Raw genomic sequence first — 17,502 nt, 5'->3', positions numbered from 1 at the left:
TAACCAGAATATTAATGACATGTGATGATGTCACATGATCCAGTTCAGTGGAAAGCTTCTTTATTAATCTATTTGTATCTGTTTTTGCATGATGCATGATGATGTGGACGTATATATTTTTTAAAGATCCAAAAGGAAGAGTCGTAAATAATGACAAGAGTGCAACGTATTAACCGACTTAGTCGGGAGGGGGCAGCAATAAGACACGTGACCCCCTTCCCCATCACAGAAGAAGAAGACGTCATGACGTAGGACGTATGAAAGTGCGTAGCGGCGGTTGCTGGTAGTCACTTTTCCCTCCTCGTTGACTAAGCTAGCCTCTCTGCTGATGTTAAGCTAAAGGCAGGTTTTCATCGCGTGACATTTTGCGCATTCTTCGTCTTTCTTGGAGGAAGATCGACAAAAGAACCCAACGTCCACGGCTACGTTGTCAAAGGTGGATGTTTGTGGAAGTGACGCTTGTTCTTTGTCCGTCTACCTCTTGTTTTGCTAACGTTTACGTATTAGCAGCGGTAAGAGCTAGCAAGCTAACGCTAGCCTCACGCATTAGCTTATTTGAACTAGCGTCAGCGGCTGTCGGTAACGCACATTATGTGTAATAATGCTATGCCTTCATATTGAGTACACAAAAGTAATTACTAGTGTGTAAGATTGCGATGCTTTGTAAATGCGGTTTTTATTGTTAGTGTTAGCTAGTATGTTAGCGGACGTGATGCTATTGGTATGTCCGTGCTAGCGGTGCTAAGAGTGATGGTGGTTTCTAGCTGCTATTGGCTGGCCACGGTTCGGTTTAAGCTCAATCAAACAACCTTGGATAACAACAGTGGAGATAAATGTATTTACGGTGCTAATATACTGCACAGCCCGGTGTGACGCGCTGCCCAGCGGCTCCACTTTGAATCAGTCCACCGGCTTCATTAGCAATTAGTGGTGTCACGTGACCAGGCACCTTTACCATGATGGGGTACTGCATGTACTTGATGTACAATTACCTCTGCAACGTAATACATCTTCTCCACTACATATATGTCCACTACAACAGCTACTGTTCTAACGTTATACCTCAGTTTCATGTACTCTATGCTGTACTACATCTCAGAGGTTCATGTAGTACTTGTACTTTTCACCCTACTAAACTTTGATCGTGTCTGACAGAATTATCACTAAAGTGTTAATGTTCTGATTCGGTGTGTTAGAGCACAGGCGGTTGCTATGGTAACGTGGCTGTTCAAACTGCTCATGGCTGAGTTTCTCCTCACAGAAGACCTATGCGGGCCCGCTAGGAGGACAAGATGTTCAACAAGTCATTCGGCACTCCCTTCGGCGGAGGGACGGGGGGGTTTGGCACCTCGTCCACCTTTGGGCAACCAAGTGAGTCAATTTATTTATAGAAGTATGGGATTCAAACCAACAACCTTGCTCGAGTTATGATTTATGTCCATTCTCTGTACAATTCTCTTGCTGGAGCTTTCTTCTAATTTTTTTTAATCCACATTAGTTGATCCAAGTGTTTTAGGGAGTTGTTCCTGTTCAAACCAAATACTGTTTTAATTATGAAAACACTTTCTTAACCTCATTAAAAAGGACGCTGGTATGGCCATGACCCGGACAGACGTCCTTGTAAACGTTGTTTTTTGCGGAGGTTAAATATTATTAAATTTACCATTGATGCTGTCAACATACCAGAACATTTAGAACCTTTCACAATGCGATATCCCGCCTCAACACTTCATGCATTCATCATCTCAGATGAGCCTGAAGTCTCTGCTTCTACTACTTTCTCTCATCAAAGTAACTTTCCTGCAGTAGTTCATCTAAATCTTTATATATTCATATTCATGAGTTTTGACACGTAGATCTGTTGACATGTATGAATTAACATCACTTAGGTTTTCCAGGCCATCGACCCAAAAAGGGCCGGGTATCTGGGTCCTGGTAATATTAGCTTTCACTGGCGGAGTCTGGAAACGGGTTACATTAGAATTTATTCCTCCAGGAAACTTTTTTGAAACACATCTTCCCTGTAATTATTCCGATTATTTATAAACTGGAGCAGCCAGGTTCTGGGTGACGAGAACAAAGCTTCTGTTGGTGGTGTTCTGCAGTCTTTAAAGAATCTCTGTCTTCTTCTGCTCACGTGAACTTCAGACGCTGGTTTCGGGGCGACCGGAGGCTTCGGGACGTCTGCGTTCGGGGCGACCGCCAACAGCGGAGGCCTGTTTGGAGCCACGCAGAACAAACCTGGTAAGTCACTCAGCGAGCACTTCTGATGAAAACGGAACCATGAGTTGTCCCCAGTGGATCCTTAGTCTGTCTGATCCAGCAGGTGGTCTGTTCGGGTCCAGCACCTTCAGCCAGCCAGCGGCGCCCGCTGCCAACGCCGGCTTTGGTTTCGGCGGGGCGACCGGCACCACAACCAGCTTGTTTGGCAACACCGCGACCGGCGCCAGCAGCGGCCTCTTCTCCCAGCCCAGCAATGCCTTCGGAGCCGGCAAACCCACGTCGTTCGGAAGTGAGAACCCGCCTCAGCTCGCTGCTCCTGCGGCTTTTATTGTGTTGGCCCGTAGAACGCCTTCTTACTAGTGACACCAGGAGTCTGATGTACTATCACACAAACACAATAACACGACACTAAGCTGAAGGACACACGTCTGTAAAAAGCCCCTAAACCGTGTGGAGTGTTTTAAGTGCTCAGCCCTACTGTGGTTTTTGATTTGTTTATCTTATGAAACGTCTGAACGCTTTGAAGAAGTCTCGCTCCCATCGTGTCCTCCAGGCTTTGGGACCAACACCAGCACCGGCGGGCTGTTTGGGGCCACAAACACCGCCTCCAACCCGTTCGGTGGAGGCGCCGTTGCCTCCCTGTTTGGAGCCTCCGGGTTCACTGCTCAGCAGCAACAACAACAACAACAACAACAACAACAACAACAGCAGCAGCAGCAACAACAGCCGGGAACCACCGTCAAGTTCAATGTGAGTTCAGCCGCAAATTATAGGTCCATCTGCCACTCGCCGCCCTTCTGCTTGATACCTGGAGGAATTCCTCTGCTGTTTGTAATAGATTACTGTAATGATATCAATACATTATGATTCAATGCTTGAAGGCGAAATATTGATCCAAGTTCTGTTCTCCCTCCAGCCTCCAACAGGAAGTGATACCATGGTGAAAGCCGGCGTGACCACCAGCATCAACACGAAGCACCAGTGCATCACGGCCATGAAGGAGTACGAGAACAAGTCCCTGGAGGTGAGTGGCTCACACCACAGAAGAAGAGTCGGAGGCTGTCTGAAGCTCTGCGTTAATAAATCAGATTGTCTTCAATCGAGAGCTCTGTGGTGCGTTCAGGTGCGCCTTGTAAACACCAGCTACTCTTTTCCAGCAGGTGAAATTAGTTAATTTGATAAATGGGTGGTTTTAATTTGACCATATAATGCCTTTAAATTCCTTGTAGCCATATTTATAAAACATCTTAATGATGGGGGGGAAAAAGCTGCTGTTAAATAAAACAAACGACTTCCACACAAAGACGTCACTCTGTAGGTCGTCTTGAACAGAAGACGTTCCCCTGGTGGTCTGGAATGGTGAATTACTTTGTACTTTGCAACACGCGCAAACCTTTTAGAACCATGAAGTGCAACGAGTCCGTCGACCCGAGACACAGAACCAGGCAGCAGTTCTGTGGAAAGTAATCTGACACCAGCAAAAGCACGTGTTCGAGCAGAGGCATTATTCACTATAGACTATTTCTGATTGGTAACCACCCCCCCGCCCCCCTCCTTGCAGGAGTTGAGACTGGAGGACTACCAGGCGGGCAGGAAGGGCCCGACCAACCCAATGGTGGCGCCGACTGGCGGCCTGTTCGGAGCCACTGCAGCGACGTCCACCGCCGCCACCGGGCTGTTTGGCGCCGCCGCCCCCAACACAAACTTCTCCTTCGGCCAGAACAAGACGACCTTCGGGGCAGCGCGTAAGTCTCTGAGACCTGTCGTGGTGAGAATGCTGGGGTCTGTCCCCTGAGACGTGGTCTGTCCCCTGAGACATCGTCTCCGTCTCTCTCTCCAGCTGCAGCGGCGGCCGGCGGGTTCGGCACGGCGGCCGGCGGGCTGTTCGGCCAGCCGGCCGCCCAGCAGGCCAGCAGCCTCTTCAAGCCCTTTGGCCAGACCACCACCACCCCCAGCACCGGCTTCTCCTTTGGCAACACCAACACCATGGGGCAGGCCAACACCAGCACCATGGTGAGGACCTCCAGTTTGAACCCAAAATGAAGAGCTTTAGTTGTGATTCAATCCCAATAAACGGAAGTGATGAAGATCCAAGTCTTCCTCCACTATTAATAACTTTTCTCGATGGCTTGGTGATGTCACGAAGAGCATCTCAATGCTGATTGGCTCAAAGGACACGGCTTGTAAACTCCTCGAAGCAGCGTGTTGTGATGTCACAGTTGGTGCTTCCTGTGCCTCAGGGTCTGTTCGGGAACACGGCGGCCCCCCAGGCGGGCGGCCTGTTCGGCGCCGCTCAGCCCAGCGCCGCCACCGGCTTTGGCACGACCACCGGTCTCTTCGGGTCGACCAACGCGGGCTTCGGCACCGTGGGGGCTCAGGTACGATCTCGCAGACCACAATGACCATGTGACCACGGTGACAGTCACGTGACACCCCCCCCCCCCGTTCGTCTCATTCAGCAGAGCTTGTTCGGGAACAAGGCGGCCGGGTTCGGCACCGCCACCACCAGCGCCCCGTCCTTCGGCACCGGCACCGGGCTCTTCGGCAACAAGCCCACCCTCACGCTGGGCACCGGCACCAACACCTCCACCTTCGGTGAGTGTCGCGCTGCGAGGGCTCGACTCGGCAGCAGCTTCACTTCTTAATCCTTCGTTGTTCTTATCGATGAAGGTTTCGGCGCCAACGCCGCCGCCGGGAGTCTGTTCGGCACGAAGCCGGCCGCTGGGGGGCTGGGGACGGCGCTGGGGACCAGCTTTGGAGCAGGTAACCGGTCTCCACGGCAACCAACAGCACAGTGCTGCGGAACCAGGACGTTTACGTCACGATTTGATAAAACACATTGATAATTGTCAGGAATGTCAAACTGGTTCCAGCTGTTCATTAACGTTGTAAATCAAACTGAAGTCATTCCTGAGAAGTTGTATAAACAGGCTGAGGAGCAACATCACGCGCTCGTTATGTTGATGGTGGCTGTGTTTGCTCAGCAGTGGGCACCGGGCAGACGTCCCTCTTTGGGAACAACCAGGGCAAACTGGGAGCCACACTGGGAACGATGGGAACCTTCGGCGCCACCGCCTTCAACAGCGGAGCAAACGCGATGGGGTTTGGAGCTCCACAGCAGCCCGTCGGTGAGAGGAGTCCCTCCCAAACACTTCAATTATAGTCGTGGTTGTTTGAGCTACATCTCACCTGCCCCCCCCCCCCCCCCCAGCACTCACCGATCCGAGTGGCACGGCCTCCCAGCAGGCATTGCTGCAGCAGCAGCTCAGCGTCTTGGCCTACTCGCCGTACGGAGACTCGCCGTTGTTCAGGAACCCGCTGTCGGACCCCAAGAAGAAGGAGGAGGTGACGTCAGGCTGTGAACTTGAGCCTTTCCATCCACACGCAACACGTCGCTGTCGCCTATATTAATACAGAGGAATCGACTGCTACTAATGTCAAAACCTGTGTTCTGACAGCGTCTAAAACCGACCAATCCGACGGCCCAGAAGGCTCTGACCACGCCCACCCACTACAAGCTGACCCCCCGCCCGGCGACCAGGGTCCGCCCCAAAGCGCTGTCCTCGTCGGGGGCGTCCAAGTCGCAGCTCTTCGACGGGCTGGACGACGACGAGCCGTCGCTCACCAACGGAGCCTTTGTACCCAGGTAACCCCCCCACCCCCCCCCATATCCAATCAATATCCTAAATATGAATAACATAACCTGATGTTTATTACTATTAGGGCCGGGACTCGATTAAAAATATGAATCTAATTAATTAGAGGCTTTGTAATTAATTAATATGTATATATTATACATACAAATATATGACCTGGATTTTTATTTTTGTTCAACCAATTCCAGCAGACAAGTGTAGAAATAGCATATTTAGAAATATAGTACTTTCAGAAATTCAGGTAGCCTATAGGTAAGTAGACCTTCTGTAAACTATGTTTTTTTAAGTAGACCAATACTTTCAAGTACATTCAGAACATTGGTTATTTTGTCAGACGTGGACTTAGTTACCCTGGTCCTTAAACCAGTCATCTGGTGCAGTGTGGGTTGGGTGTGGGTCCTTGTACGTCCACGCTAGCTGCTAATTGTGTTGCGTTGAGGTGATACTTGAGGCTCGATGTGAATTCCTTGTTGCACAGCTTGCACACAACCACGCTCTTATCGACGCTTCCATCCGTGTGTTTATTATAAGAAGATTTCCCATTCACGGGGCCACCCGACACGGTCTCGTCAGCTTCTTCGTTCATGTTCACTGTGGTTTGTTGTTGTCTGAAGTCATGGACGCTAGTTGGTGCTCCAGTATAATCGGTCCCCCCGAAACTCATCCAGTGAGAAACGTTCCGCGGTGCAAAAAATAAGTGTAAAAATGCGTAAAAAATGTTTAATGTGTTATTTTTTGTGTAATTAATTAACGCGCTAAAGTCCCGGCCATAATTACTATACATTTTGAATAACATGTTTGTTTGGTTCACAGGAAGAGCATCAAGAAGCTGGTGCTGAAAAACCTCAACAGCAGCCAGTACAACAGCCCCCAGAACAGCAGCCCCCCCAGCAAAGAGACCGACGACCTGGCTTCACCTCCAGAGTACCCGCAGAACGGACACAGGTCAACACACACACACACACACACACACACACACACACACCTTGATGAACATGCATTAGTTTCTTCTTGGACAAAATGCCTCCCTTTTGCCTCCCTGACAGCATTCTGTTCTAATGTGTTATCTGTGAATTTCATGGCTGTTTATCAGTCTTTAATGAACCAGCTCTCTGCAGGGATTGGAGGAATCACCTGTCAATCAAACTCTTTAACAGAAGAGAATAGTTTGTGGTTCAGACACAAATGTGTGAAATGATGAACTAGTAGTTTGGTTGCTTTGATCTTGCAGTCACATGCAGGACGAGGGGGAGGAAATGCCGGGTCCCAGCAGCCGGACAGACGACGACCCCGAGGTCACCCAGTTTTACGTCAACCCCATCGCCAAGCCCCTCCCACAGGGCCGCCTCCAGGCCAGCCTGCAGGACACCATCAGCGACCTCAACATGCACAAACCGGCCCGCGGCGCAGGCCTGGAGGTCAGAGTTCAACTCTCACGTTGATGCAAACTGAAGAGTAGAAGTACTCGAGACTTAAGAGCCTCAAGGATCATCGTGGTTGTTTCCTCCCTCAGCTGAGCACCGACGACGTATCTGCGTCTCTGGGGGAGGAGTCTCTGCAGGAGGACAGAGACGAGGAGGAGGAGGAGGAGGAGCAACAGCTGGAGTCCCAGCAGTCTCCTCACCCAGCAGGTAGGACCCCGTCCTCTTGACATTGAGTCGAGCTCGGTGTCCCTAAAGAGGACCAACGTATCACTGCTTCTTTAAGGCATCGTCCTGAACCGCGTGGGTTACTACACCCTCCCCCCCATGGACGACCTGGCCGACATGGTGGATGAAAACGGAGACTGCGTGGTGGAGAACTTCACTGTGGGGCGGAAAGGTAACTGCAAAACGCCCCCAAAATAACCAGCATTCAAAGTCCTCCGGCTAAATCCCTGCGCTCTGATTGGCCCTCGCAGGCTACGGCTCCATCTTCTTCCCGGGCGAGGTCAACGTGGCGGGGCTGAACCTCGACGAGGTTGTGCACTTCCGCCGCAAAGAGGTCATTGTGTACCCGGACGACAAGAACAAGCCTCTTGAGGGGGAGGGGCTTAACAGGTGGGGTAGACGAGGGTTCATGGGGTCGATTCACTTCCTGTCCTGGTCCGATGTAATCAGTCTGACTGACTCCTCCCCCTTATGTTGACCACAGGCGAGCTGAGGTGACCCTGGATGGCGTCTGGCCGAACGACAAGACGGCGTGCACTCAGATCCGGTGCCCCGACCGCCTGACGGAGATGAACTACGAGGGCCGGCTGGAGAAGGCCTCCCGCAAGCAGGGCGCCCGCTTCCTGGAGTACCGCCCCGAGACCGGGTCCTGGGTGTTTGAGGTCAGTGGACCTAAGCGGTCGATATCCGCTCGTTGTGACTGACTCCTCCCCCCTCTGCCTGGGGTGTGACTGACTCCTCCCCCCTCTGCCTGGGGTGTGACTGACTCCTCCCCCCTCTCCTCAGGTGGCCCATTTCTCTAAATACGGCCTCCAGGACTCTGACGAGGAGGAGGACGTTCCGCTCAAAGTCGACCCCAAGAAGCTGAAGACGATGATGTCACTTCCTCCCGCCAGGCTGAACCCCCCCTCCCAGCAGCAGGTGGCGCCACAGGCTCAGGTAGAGCAGCCTGACACACCTGAGACCATTAAAGAGCGTTCACATGTTTGGTGGCAGTCGGTTCTGTTGTGAGAATGATGTCAGACTGGAAACAGCTGGGGGGGGGGGGGGGGGGGCTTATAGTTTAAAGCAGTGAGGGTTTAGTAGGAGCCGCATCGTTTTATAACCTCACGAAGCTGAAATATATTAATTGTGTTGGTTTTTATAACGGAACTCAGACGCCAGCTGAGTGAGTGATTTATTGATCTCAGAAATATTTTATTCAGAATATTACTGCTTACAGCTGGATTATTTTTACTTGGAGAAGTTTTATCATATTATAGAAGCTTTTTAAAACTTGAGTAGTTTACTTTAAAATAGAACAATAATATGAAAGCTTTTTCTGGTGTTGCCATGACTACATCGACAGGCTGCTTTATATTTGGTGTAGATGATGTCATCAACAAAGGACGGTCACAGCTGATCATCAAGGAGCTTTTCCTTTATAAAAGTAGGACGTTTACTGCAGTTTAAAAGGTTGCAAAAAGAAGATCTTTTACATTAGTGACTTTAATTTAACTGAAGCTTCTGGTGTGAACTTAGGTTTCATGTTGATGATGCAGTAGAGATGATGTATAAATACTACTGTCACATGAGTTTGGTGTTTTGGTTCTTCAGCACTTAATGAGCAGAATATCTGTTTATTGACTTGTGATTCTAAACCATCCTTCAATAGTTTGTCATGTTCAACATTAACCGTATAAATACAGCAGGTGAACTGTCACGTTGTACTTTGATGCCTTTAAATGAAAGAACTTATTAAAATCATCTTCATTGACTTCTTTGTTTGTGGTGGTATTATAATCTTATATTTTCATCAGACTTTAAATCAGTAAGAACAGCAGAAATGTTTTCTATTCTCTAAAAATGAAACTGATAAACTGTTCATAATCATTAATGATCTGGAGCTTTATAAAATAATTATAGAATGTTTAAAAGTAAATCGAATGTAAATGTCCCTTCAGTCTCCCGTTGCCGTGGAGATCCCAGGGGGCGTGGCCGAGCTGGATAGCGACATGGCCGACATCACCCAGAGCTTCCCAACAGAGAGCATGCTGGGAGACGAGGGGGGGGTGGACTGGACGGACAGGAAGCTCGGCGGCTCGATTCCCGCGGAGCACGACGGCGTCTCCTCCTCCGGCCACATGGCGTCCTCGCTGGGCATCAACCCGCACACGCTGCAGGTGAGGGCCTCCGACAGGAAGTACACGTTGCTGAAGCTGGATGACGTTGACCCCCCCCCCCCCCCCCGTGATGTTTTTCTTTAGATCATGAAGGCGTCGCTGTTCGCCGAGGACGACGAGGAGGGCGACGCCCCCCGGGAGCCGAGGTCGACGAAGGCCGAAGTCGCGTCCCCTCGACTCGTCGTGCCGGGGGCTCAGAGTCGACCCTCCGGTACGACCTGCGACCCCCCCCCCCCCCCCCACTTGTTTTTACTTTATCATCATTTCTGAATGGATCCTCTTCTCTCCATCAGTCGGGGGTCTCCTTCAGGCTCGCTTCACCTCCGGCTTCTTCTCTCAGCTGTCGGACTCCCCCCGCCCCCCCCCTCTTCCTCCTCTGACGCGGGGGTCGCCCGCTGCCAAAGAGCCCTCCCACTGGGCGGGGCTGGGGCCCTCGCCCTTCCTGCTGCCCCCCCGAGCCCCGGAGCCCCCTGTGCGGACGGTTGGCGTGCGGCGCCTCGGGGGCCCAGTCGCCCTCCAGGAGTCGGTCACTTTGGGGAAGGTTTGTTGTTTGATGGAAACAAAGATGGAAGAAGAGCTTCCTGTAGAACTGGACTCAGGTGTTTGTGTCTGCAGGGGGCGCTGCTGATGGACGGCGCTCTGTTTGCGGGCCGGTCCTTCCGGGTGGGGTGGGGCCCCGGCTGGACGCTGGCTCACTGCGGCCAGCGGCTGAGCTCGCCGGCAGACGGGCCGCCGGACCGCCGCGACCTCGGCAAGACGGACTTCAGCTTCCTGCCCAAACCCGCCAGGAGCAAACTGTGAGCGGCTGGTGTTGACCTCGGAGGCCTCCTGGTGGTCTTCATGTCGCAATTTAAATCGAATCATTTTGTATGAATTACAAATGAGCCTCAGAGGGCTTCAGTCTGCAGACATGAGACCTCCTGTGTCCCCAAACCCCAAAACATGAAGACCCTTCAATGGGGACAAGAGATGGGAGTTTGGATCATTTTACCCACTCGGCTCTTTGATGATGATGATGATGATGGTAGCAGTATTAGTAGTTTTATATTAAAAATAGAAAACCATGAATTAGGAAGGAATTATAACGGTGCTTGAGACACTCATCAGGTTTTCTATTAATGTGAATAAATCAAAGTGAAGATGATTAACAGCAGCATTCTGTGTCCTCGGCTGCAGACTCACTGAAAGCCCCTACAAGGTGGTGCTGGAGCAGCTGCTGGGTCTGGAGCCGCCGTTGAAGACCAGCGAGGTGGAGGAGGAGGTGGAGGAGGAGAGCCGGGCGGTGCTGCTGCGCCCCCTGGAGATCTGTCTGAGGAACAGCACCGTCGACACCTCCCACGACTCCACCTGCCCGCTGGTGCGGCCGCGGCTCGGCGTGGCGGCGCTGCACGAGTACGCCGAGTGGATCCGAGAGCTGAGCGACCGCCGCGGGGGGGCAGACGGTGAGGGGGGGGGGAGGGGCGTTCCATCTTACTTCCACCAGTAACCCTGTATTTACTGTCACATTGCTATGAATTGTGGGTACGGATGCATCACAGAAGTGTTCATGGATGATTTAACAGTAAAACAGTGTTTGGTTCCGTCACTTCCTGTTGCTCGTCACGTGACCCTCAGGAGACGTGTCATTGGCTGGTTGGCTGCAGCCTCACACACAGATTCTGTTGTCATCCCCCCAGCGCCCCCCCTGGGTCAGTGGGCCGAGGTGTGGACGCTGTGCGAGGCGCTGTGGGGCCGGCTGGGCGCCGCCGACGCCCCGGAGCCCGGCACGGAGGCGCCTGGCGACTATGAGCAGCAGCTGGAGAGGAGGCGGAGCTTCTCGTCCTGGCTGTCGCGGGGCGCCGCCCGCCGGGTCGAAGCGGAGGCGGCGCTGGCTGAGAGAGGTCGGCACACGGACGCCATCTTCAGCTACCTGACGGCAAACCGCATCAGCGAGGCGTGCCGCCTGGCGCAGAGGGAAGGTGAGGACGAGCTTTAGCCCTGACGGGAACCCAAAGATTTAAGAGCTCGCCCCTGACGCGGCGCCGTCCGTCCTCAGGCGACCACCGGCTGTCCCTGCTGCTCTCCCAGGCCGCCGGCTCCCAGCACTGTCGGGACCTGCTGAGCCTGCAGCTCGCCGACTGGAGCCGCATGCAGACGGACTGCTACCTGCCCGAGGAGCGGCTCCGCATCTTCACGCTGCTCTCCGGCAAACCTGTGAGGCCCCGCCCCCTTTCCTCCACGCCACGCGCCTTTAGCAGCCGTCTAAAAAAAAAAAAGCTTCTATGAAAGATTTACATCTGATGTTGATAAACGTTAAAACACTGCTTCAAATCCAACAGACGGTTTGAAGCTTTATATATATGTGAATATATAAAATCTCTCTGCATTGGAAATAAAGTCGTGGTGGGGGAGGAGTTAAAGTTAAAAGGATCCTCTTAATGGCAGTAATCTTAATGTCTTGAAGGTGTGGCAGTCGTCGGACTCGGTGGTGAACGTTTGCTCCGAGCTGGACTGGAAGCGCTGCCTCGCCGTGCACCTGTGGTTCATGCTGCCGCCCACCGCCTCTGTGGCCGACGCCCTCGCCAGATACGAGGCCGCCTTCCAGGCAAGCTCCTCCCTCTCTGCGGTCACATGGCCGCTACGCTCGGAACCTGCTGTTTTTACGCCACTTGTCGCCGTGGTTTCCGTCCTGCAGGGCTCATGTGACGGGGGAAAGTACGCCTGCGCGCCGCTGCCTTCGTACCTGGAGGACGTGGTGGAGGAGGAGCAGGAGGAGGAGCCTAAACGGCCGCTGCACGACCTCTGCTTCCACCTGCTCAAACTCTACAGCGACAGGTAGTAAAATGTCTTCATCACTGTAAACTGTTCTTGTTGATCCGTAAGTGTTTGAGTGCTGCAGCAGAGTTTAACCCGTGTGTCCTGTGGGTTGAAGGCACTACAGCCTGCAGCAGCTGTTGGACCCTCTGACCGTCACCTGGCAACGCCTGGACTACCGGCTCAGCTGGCACCTGTGGGGCGTCCTGCAGGCGCTGCACTACAGCCACCTGAGCGCCTCGCGGCAGGGACTCCTGCACGCCAGCTACGCCGCGCAGCTGGAGAGCGCCGGGGTGTGGCACATGGCCGTGTTCATCCTGCTGCACATCCCCGACCACATGTAATGACCACGGAGCTTTAGGGCGGGGCTACACGCTGACTGACCACGGAGCTTTAGGGCGGGGCTACACGCTGACTGACAGCTCGCCGACTGACCACGGAGCTTTAGGGCGGGGCTACACGCTGACTGACAGCTCTCTTCCAGACCTGAGTATTTATATATATGAAGATGTTCAGACGTCAGCATCCTGGTGAAAGATTTAGCAGGTTTTTTTAGGTGTGAAATGTGTGTTCTGATGCCGTCTTGTTCTTCTTCTGTGGTGCTTGTGTGCAGTCAGCGGGAGGGGGCCGTGAGGGCCATGCTGACCCTGCACTGCTGCCTGCAGGAGACGCCCGAGTCGCTGCGCAGGGAGCGCTTCCTGACGGAGAGGCTGCTGATCCCGGATCAGTGGCTCCACGAGGCGAAGGCCACCCGAGCGCGCCGCGACGGCGACCGCCACCAGGAGGCGCTGCACCTGTACCGGGCCGGGTCCTGGACCCAGTGCCACCGGCTGCTCATCCAGCACCTGGCCTCAGGTGTGTCCCTCCATTCATGCTAGTAGTCACAGTAGTGTGCTACTTGCTTAGAAAGTATAAAGACGAGTAGATACTTTGCAATAATTAAAGTTAATCTTCCAAGAAGCTGATCGTCGTTATATGTGTTTATAATAATGGATTTTCAATGATTCGTTGTTGCAGCCCTAAAATACACGAGTCCTGAAGGATTATTTTGAGATTTAGTCTTCAAAAGAAAAACTAACTTTTAATTGCAATAAATCAATTTCAGAATGTAAGATTAATTGATATCTATTGACAGCCATAACTAAGTTTGATATGATCTGTACATCTCACCACCTTATGTATGGTGGTTTTATGCCTTATGTGTCGTATGCACATGGTCCAAAGAACCTAGAACCGTATATAACAAAGTGCCCCCCCCCCCCCCCCCCCAGATTGCATCATCAACGACAATCACGACTACCTGCTGGAGTTCCTGGAGGGCCTGGCGGTCCCTGAACACAGCGCCACCATCCAGGACTGGGACACGGCGGGGCGGGTTTACCTGGACTACATCCGGGTCATCAACACGCTGCAGGACATCCAGCAGGTACCAAGCCTTCAGCTTTTATTTTGAAATCATGCTGACAGGGGAAGCCACACGTCTTTAACAAGACAAAAACCACCTGACTTTAAATGTAATGATAATAAAACGGCTTATTGGGGGGGGGGGGGGTGAAGTTCACAGCAGAACCTGCTGGTCGTATCCGTGAGGCCTCTCGAGTACTAGTCCGTAGTACTACTGACCCGCCCTGTGTGCACACAACTTGAAGTACTAGTCCGTAGTACTACTGACCCGCCCTCTGTGCACACAACTTGAAGTACTAGTCCGTAGTACTACTGACCCGCCCTCTGTGCACACAACTTGAAGTACTAGTCCGTAGTACTACTGACCCGCCCTGTGTGCAGGTGGAGGCCGCTGGCTTTGAGTTGGAGCGTCTCTACGGCGACGTCACGTCTCTGTGCAGCAGAATCGAGCTGCTTCCCTGCAGCTCCGCCAGAGACCGCCTCGCCCAATCAGGTGAGAGAACGGGTGGGACCTGGCCTCTGATTGGCTGAACTTGGATCAAAAGTCAGCGGTAGTCGACCCTTTGTGATTGAGGCTTGACTCAAATAGAAGGGTCTTTTCCTAACAACTGTTCCTTGACCTCTGACCTCTAACATACATGAGTCATGCTAGCCGTGACTCAGGTGTGCGTTTCAACGTCATGATCATTATTTCTCCTAAACGGACCAATGATACGTCACGATTTAAAGATGGCCGCCGTACGGAATTATCTCATAGTGTCTGTTTATTGTTCTTTAATATAAGACTTTGGGTCTTAAGATTCTACACACACTCACACACACACACTCATTAATAACAGTGCGTGTTTGTTGAGCACAGCAGTGTAATAAGAAGAGTTCATACATCTGGACTAAGCCCCGCCCCTTCCTCTCCTTAGAGATGGCGAAGCGTGTGGCCAACATCCTGCGGGTGGTGCTGAGCCTGCAGCAGGGCGACGCCCCCCCCGACCCGCTGGGGGGGGGTCTGGGCCAGCTGGCGCTGCACATCGGGCGGCTCCCGATGCCGGAGGACTACACGCTGGAGGAGCTGCGCGGCCTCACTCAGTCCTACCTGCGCCAGCATGTCCTCAGCCAATGAGGGGGCAGGAGGGCGGGCCTTTGGTTACCTGGGAGACGAAGAACTCGGTTCTGGATAAGAAGATAAAAACCCGTTTGAATCCTGCTTTAATGTTTTTATATTTGTGGTTTCTGTCGGTTTCCAAAGTCTTTAAACTTCTATCGTTTACGTCAACGCTTCATTTTAGACAAATAATTTACAGTGAATAAATAATCAGGTCAGAGTTCAGTTAGGATTTTAGCTTTTATACACGTGAAGTTTAATGATTTAAAAAACAAATGGAAACCAAAACAAACAGCAAATATAAATTGTAAAGTCGATAAAACTATTTGCAGCTGATTGCGTGACGTCGTTACTTTTGAAATTCTCCCCCAAAAAAAACACCTGGTCCCTAAAACATTTTTTTTGCTTTGACCCCAAAGAAAGTTTGTATAAGAAATAAAGAGAAAAGGTCATTTTTTTTTCCCCTCGAAGGAGGGTTTTATAACATGCAAGAGCCCCAAGTAGATGTTGGCAGCTGCCACCTGATGCTAAGCTAACGTAGCATCGCGCGGCAGCAGCCACTCGCGCTGAAAAATTCTCGCTCTATTTTTGTAGATTTGTTTTGTAAATCAAATGTTTGTTGGAGGAAGTGTGTGTTGTACATGATTTTGTTGGTATTTTTTAATAAAGTCAAGTAGAAATACACTGTTTTTTTTTTAAATTCAGTCTGGACATCGTAGGACGTCCTCCCAGATGTGAGGACATCTGGGAGGACGTCCAGTCTGCCTCATGTTCTGTGACATGAAGCCTTCTTCTCACTAAACAAACCTGCCAAACTGGGTTTTTACACAAACTTTATTGCAAAGGGTTTCCACCATAACTTGTCACAACAAACACATTGGATGGGCGTGATGTCATGTGACATGTCACATGACACGTTGATCATTGGGGACATTTACATACAGATCACAGGAAACACTAAACGAGCTCATTTCCTCTTTGAGAAAGTAACCAGCAGGAGGACATCAACGTCTCGTACATCAAGAAACAACAAAGGTCGTGACCTTTCAAATAAATTACTCTGACTCCGTTAAATCTCAACCAACCGGTCGGTCCTAAAGGGAGCGGCGGGGGGGGGGGCATAGGTCGCCTATGTGACCATGTACTCCTGCCGCTTGTTGAGTCGGACCTGGCAGAGCGACACGGCGCCCACCGCCACGTAGATGGCGGCGGCGATGAAGCAGTTGATGCCGACCTGGTTGTAGAGGCCATAGATGTTCTGAGGAGGGTTTTTACTGCGGGCAACAACATGTGATCATTAGTGTTTCATTCCTGTCCCTTCAAAATAAAAGTCCTGCTCATTCAATACAGAAGAGTTTTAAAGAAATAAAATGCGACTCACTCGTTGCGTATGTCCTCCTCGGTGAACGGGACGTCCTCGATCAACACGGCCGACTTGGCGCTGAAGAAGATGCCCAGCATGGCCTGGGGGGGGGGCATCAATCAATTACATTACTGATAACTATCTGCATGTTTTGGTTCTGTCATGAAATAGTGAGTCACTGTTTATCTGCGGTGATATTGATCATTAATTCTTTTTATCATTTGTTTGTTGTCATTTTGGTTTCAGGGTTAAATCGGACTAATAAATGTTAAAGGCTTTATTCATTTGTCGGTGAGAATTAGATTAAACAACAAACATAACTCACAAATCCTCCTGAATGAACGTTCAGTTTCTGTTGAAGGAGGAAGTGATTCCCTGCGGTATGACGTCACATGAGGCCAGAAGTCACATGACTCTCAGACACGATCGTGACATATATATTTGAATAAAACGTCCTAAAAAACTATTTTACTATTCATGTATTCATCAATCAGCGTTTAGATTAATGACGTTATAATCCACAACTAATAACGTGGCGGTCAATAACAGTGATGGTTATTATTAATGTGGAAGTCTGATCCTTATTTGAGGTGACAGACCAGATATTAGCCACCCCCACTGCGTCCATTACACATGCAGGTGCACGTTAATCGATCACTGATCAAATGTATTGATCATCAGAGGCGTGATGTCATCAACCTTGGTCACCATCTATTTCCCGGAGAAGACTTACGTTCCAGGACTACTCGTTAAGTTGTTTTATTTTATGGTCTCGTGTGACTAGACGAACACCTGGAATTAGATCAAATAATAAAACAGGGGAACGACATTCGTTTCCTGATCCGAACAGCTAGCTAACGTTAGCTAGGAACGGTGTCTCCAGGAAGTAGCCGGTGCCCATCACAGCTACAGATCCATATTTCTTACCAGCATGATGACGCCCCAGATGCTGATCACTATCCCGCACGCAGCCATCTTCGGCCCGCAGAACAGAAGCGACGGCATGTCGGCGTTGGGTCCGATCGATCGATCGATCAGGTGCCGATTGGTTGTGAGATTCTGTTTGGTCCGCTAAGGTGTTCAGTGGAAGGACGCCAGAGCCTCGCGGTCAGCTGATCCTCATCCGCTCGGCTTTACTCGGTGGAAGTCGACA

At 51.2% G+C, this 17,502-nt stretch overlaps 2 protein-coding genes across 7 annotated transcripts; one reads left to right on the top strand and one right to left on the bottom strand.

Moving 5' to 3' along the window:
- The first annotated feature begins 242 nt into the window (after nt 1–242).
- nup98 (nucleoporin 98 and 96 precursor) lies at nt 243–15,686 on the top strand. Of its 6 annotated transcripts, none has more exons than XM_037467339.2 (35): nt 243–436; nt 1,265–1,371; nt 2,149–2,244; nt 2,324–2,512; nt 2,777–2,973; nt 3,140–3,247; nt 3,785–3,968; nt 4,064–4,236; nt 4,464–4,601; nt 4,683–4,818; nt 4,894–4,986; nt 5,208–5,351; nt 5,435–5,568; nt 5,682–5,869; nt 6,693–6,824; nt 7,111–7,297; nt 7,393–7,510; nt 7,587–7,700; nt 7,780–7,918; nt 8,013–8,190; nt 8,315–8,467; nt 9,472–9,690; nt 9,775–9,901; nt 9,984–10,231; nt 10,306–10,487; nt 10,867–11,132; nt 11,367–11,648; nt 11,726–11,883; nt 12,134–12,274; nt 12,365–12,504; nt 12,602–12,823; nt 13,097–13,338; nt 13,755–13,909; nt 14,269–14,380; nt 14,805–15,686. In XM_037467339.2, the coding sequence occupies exons 2-35, from the start codon at nt 1,293–1,295 to the stop codon at nt 15,002–15,004; spliced, it is 5,574 nt and encodes a 1,857-aa protein (XP_037323236.2). In that variant the 5' UTR covers nt 243–436; nt 1,265–1,292; the 3' UTR covers nt 15,005–15,686. The 6 variants fall into 6 exon arrangements, with proteins under 6 accessions (XP_037323236.2, XP_037323241.2, XP_037323239.2 ...); XM_037467344.2 differs by having other exon boundaries at nt 1,262–1,371; nt 2,327–2,512; nt 4,686–4,818; XM_037467342.2 differs by having other exon boundaries at nt 1,262–1,371; nt 2,327–2,512.
- Nucleotides 15,687–15,802: 116 nt separating this feature from the next.
- On the bottom strand, nt 15,803–17,501 carry rnasekb (ribonuclease, RNase K b). The gene is made up of 3 exons (XM_037467436.2): nt 17,277–17,501; nt 16,368–16,450; nt 15,803–16,260 (listed from the first exon to the last, which is right to left on the bottom strand). Exons 1-3 carry the CDS (start codon nt 17,352–17,354, stop codon nt 16,116–16,118), a joined length of 306 nt encoding a protein of 101 aa, XP_037323333.1. The 5' UTR covers nt 17,355–17,501; the 3' UTR covers nt 15,803–16,115.
- Between the last annotated feature and the right edge of the window lies 1 nt (nt 17,502).

The sequence above is a fragment of the Pungitius pungitius genome, chromosome 16 (genome assembly GCF_949316345.1).
Source record: "Pungitius pungitius chromosome 16, fPunPun2.1, whole genome shotgun sequence".
Classification (NCBI taxonomy): Eukaryota; Metazoa; Chordata; class Actinopteri; order Perciformes; family Gasterosteidae; genus Pungitius; species Pungitius pungitius.
The sequence above is the reverse complement of the archived record's forward strand: the minus strand, read 5'-3'. Positions and strand labels throughout refer to the sequence as shown.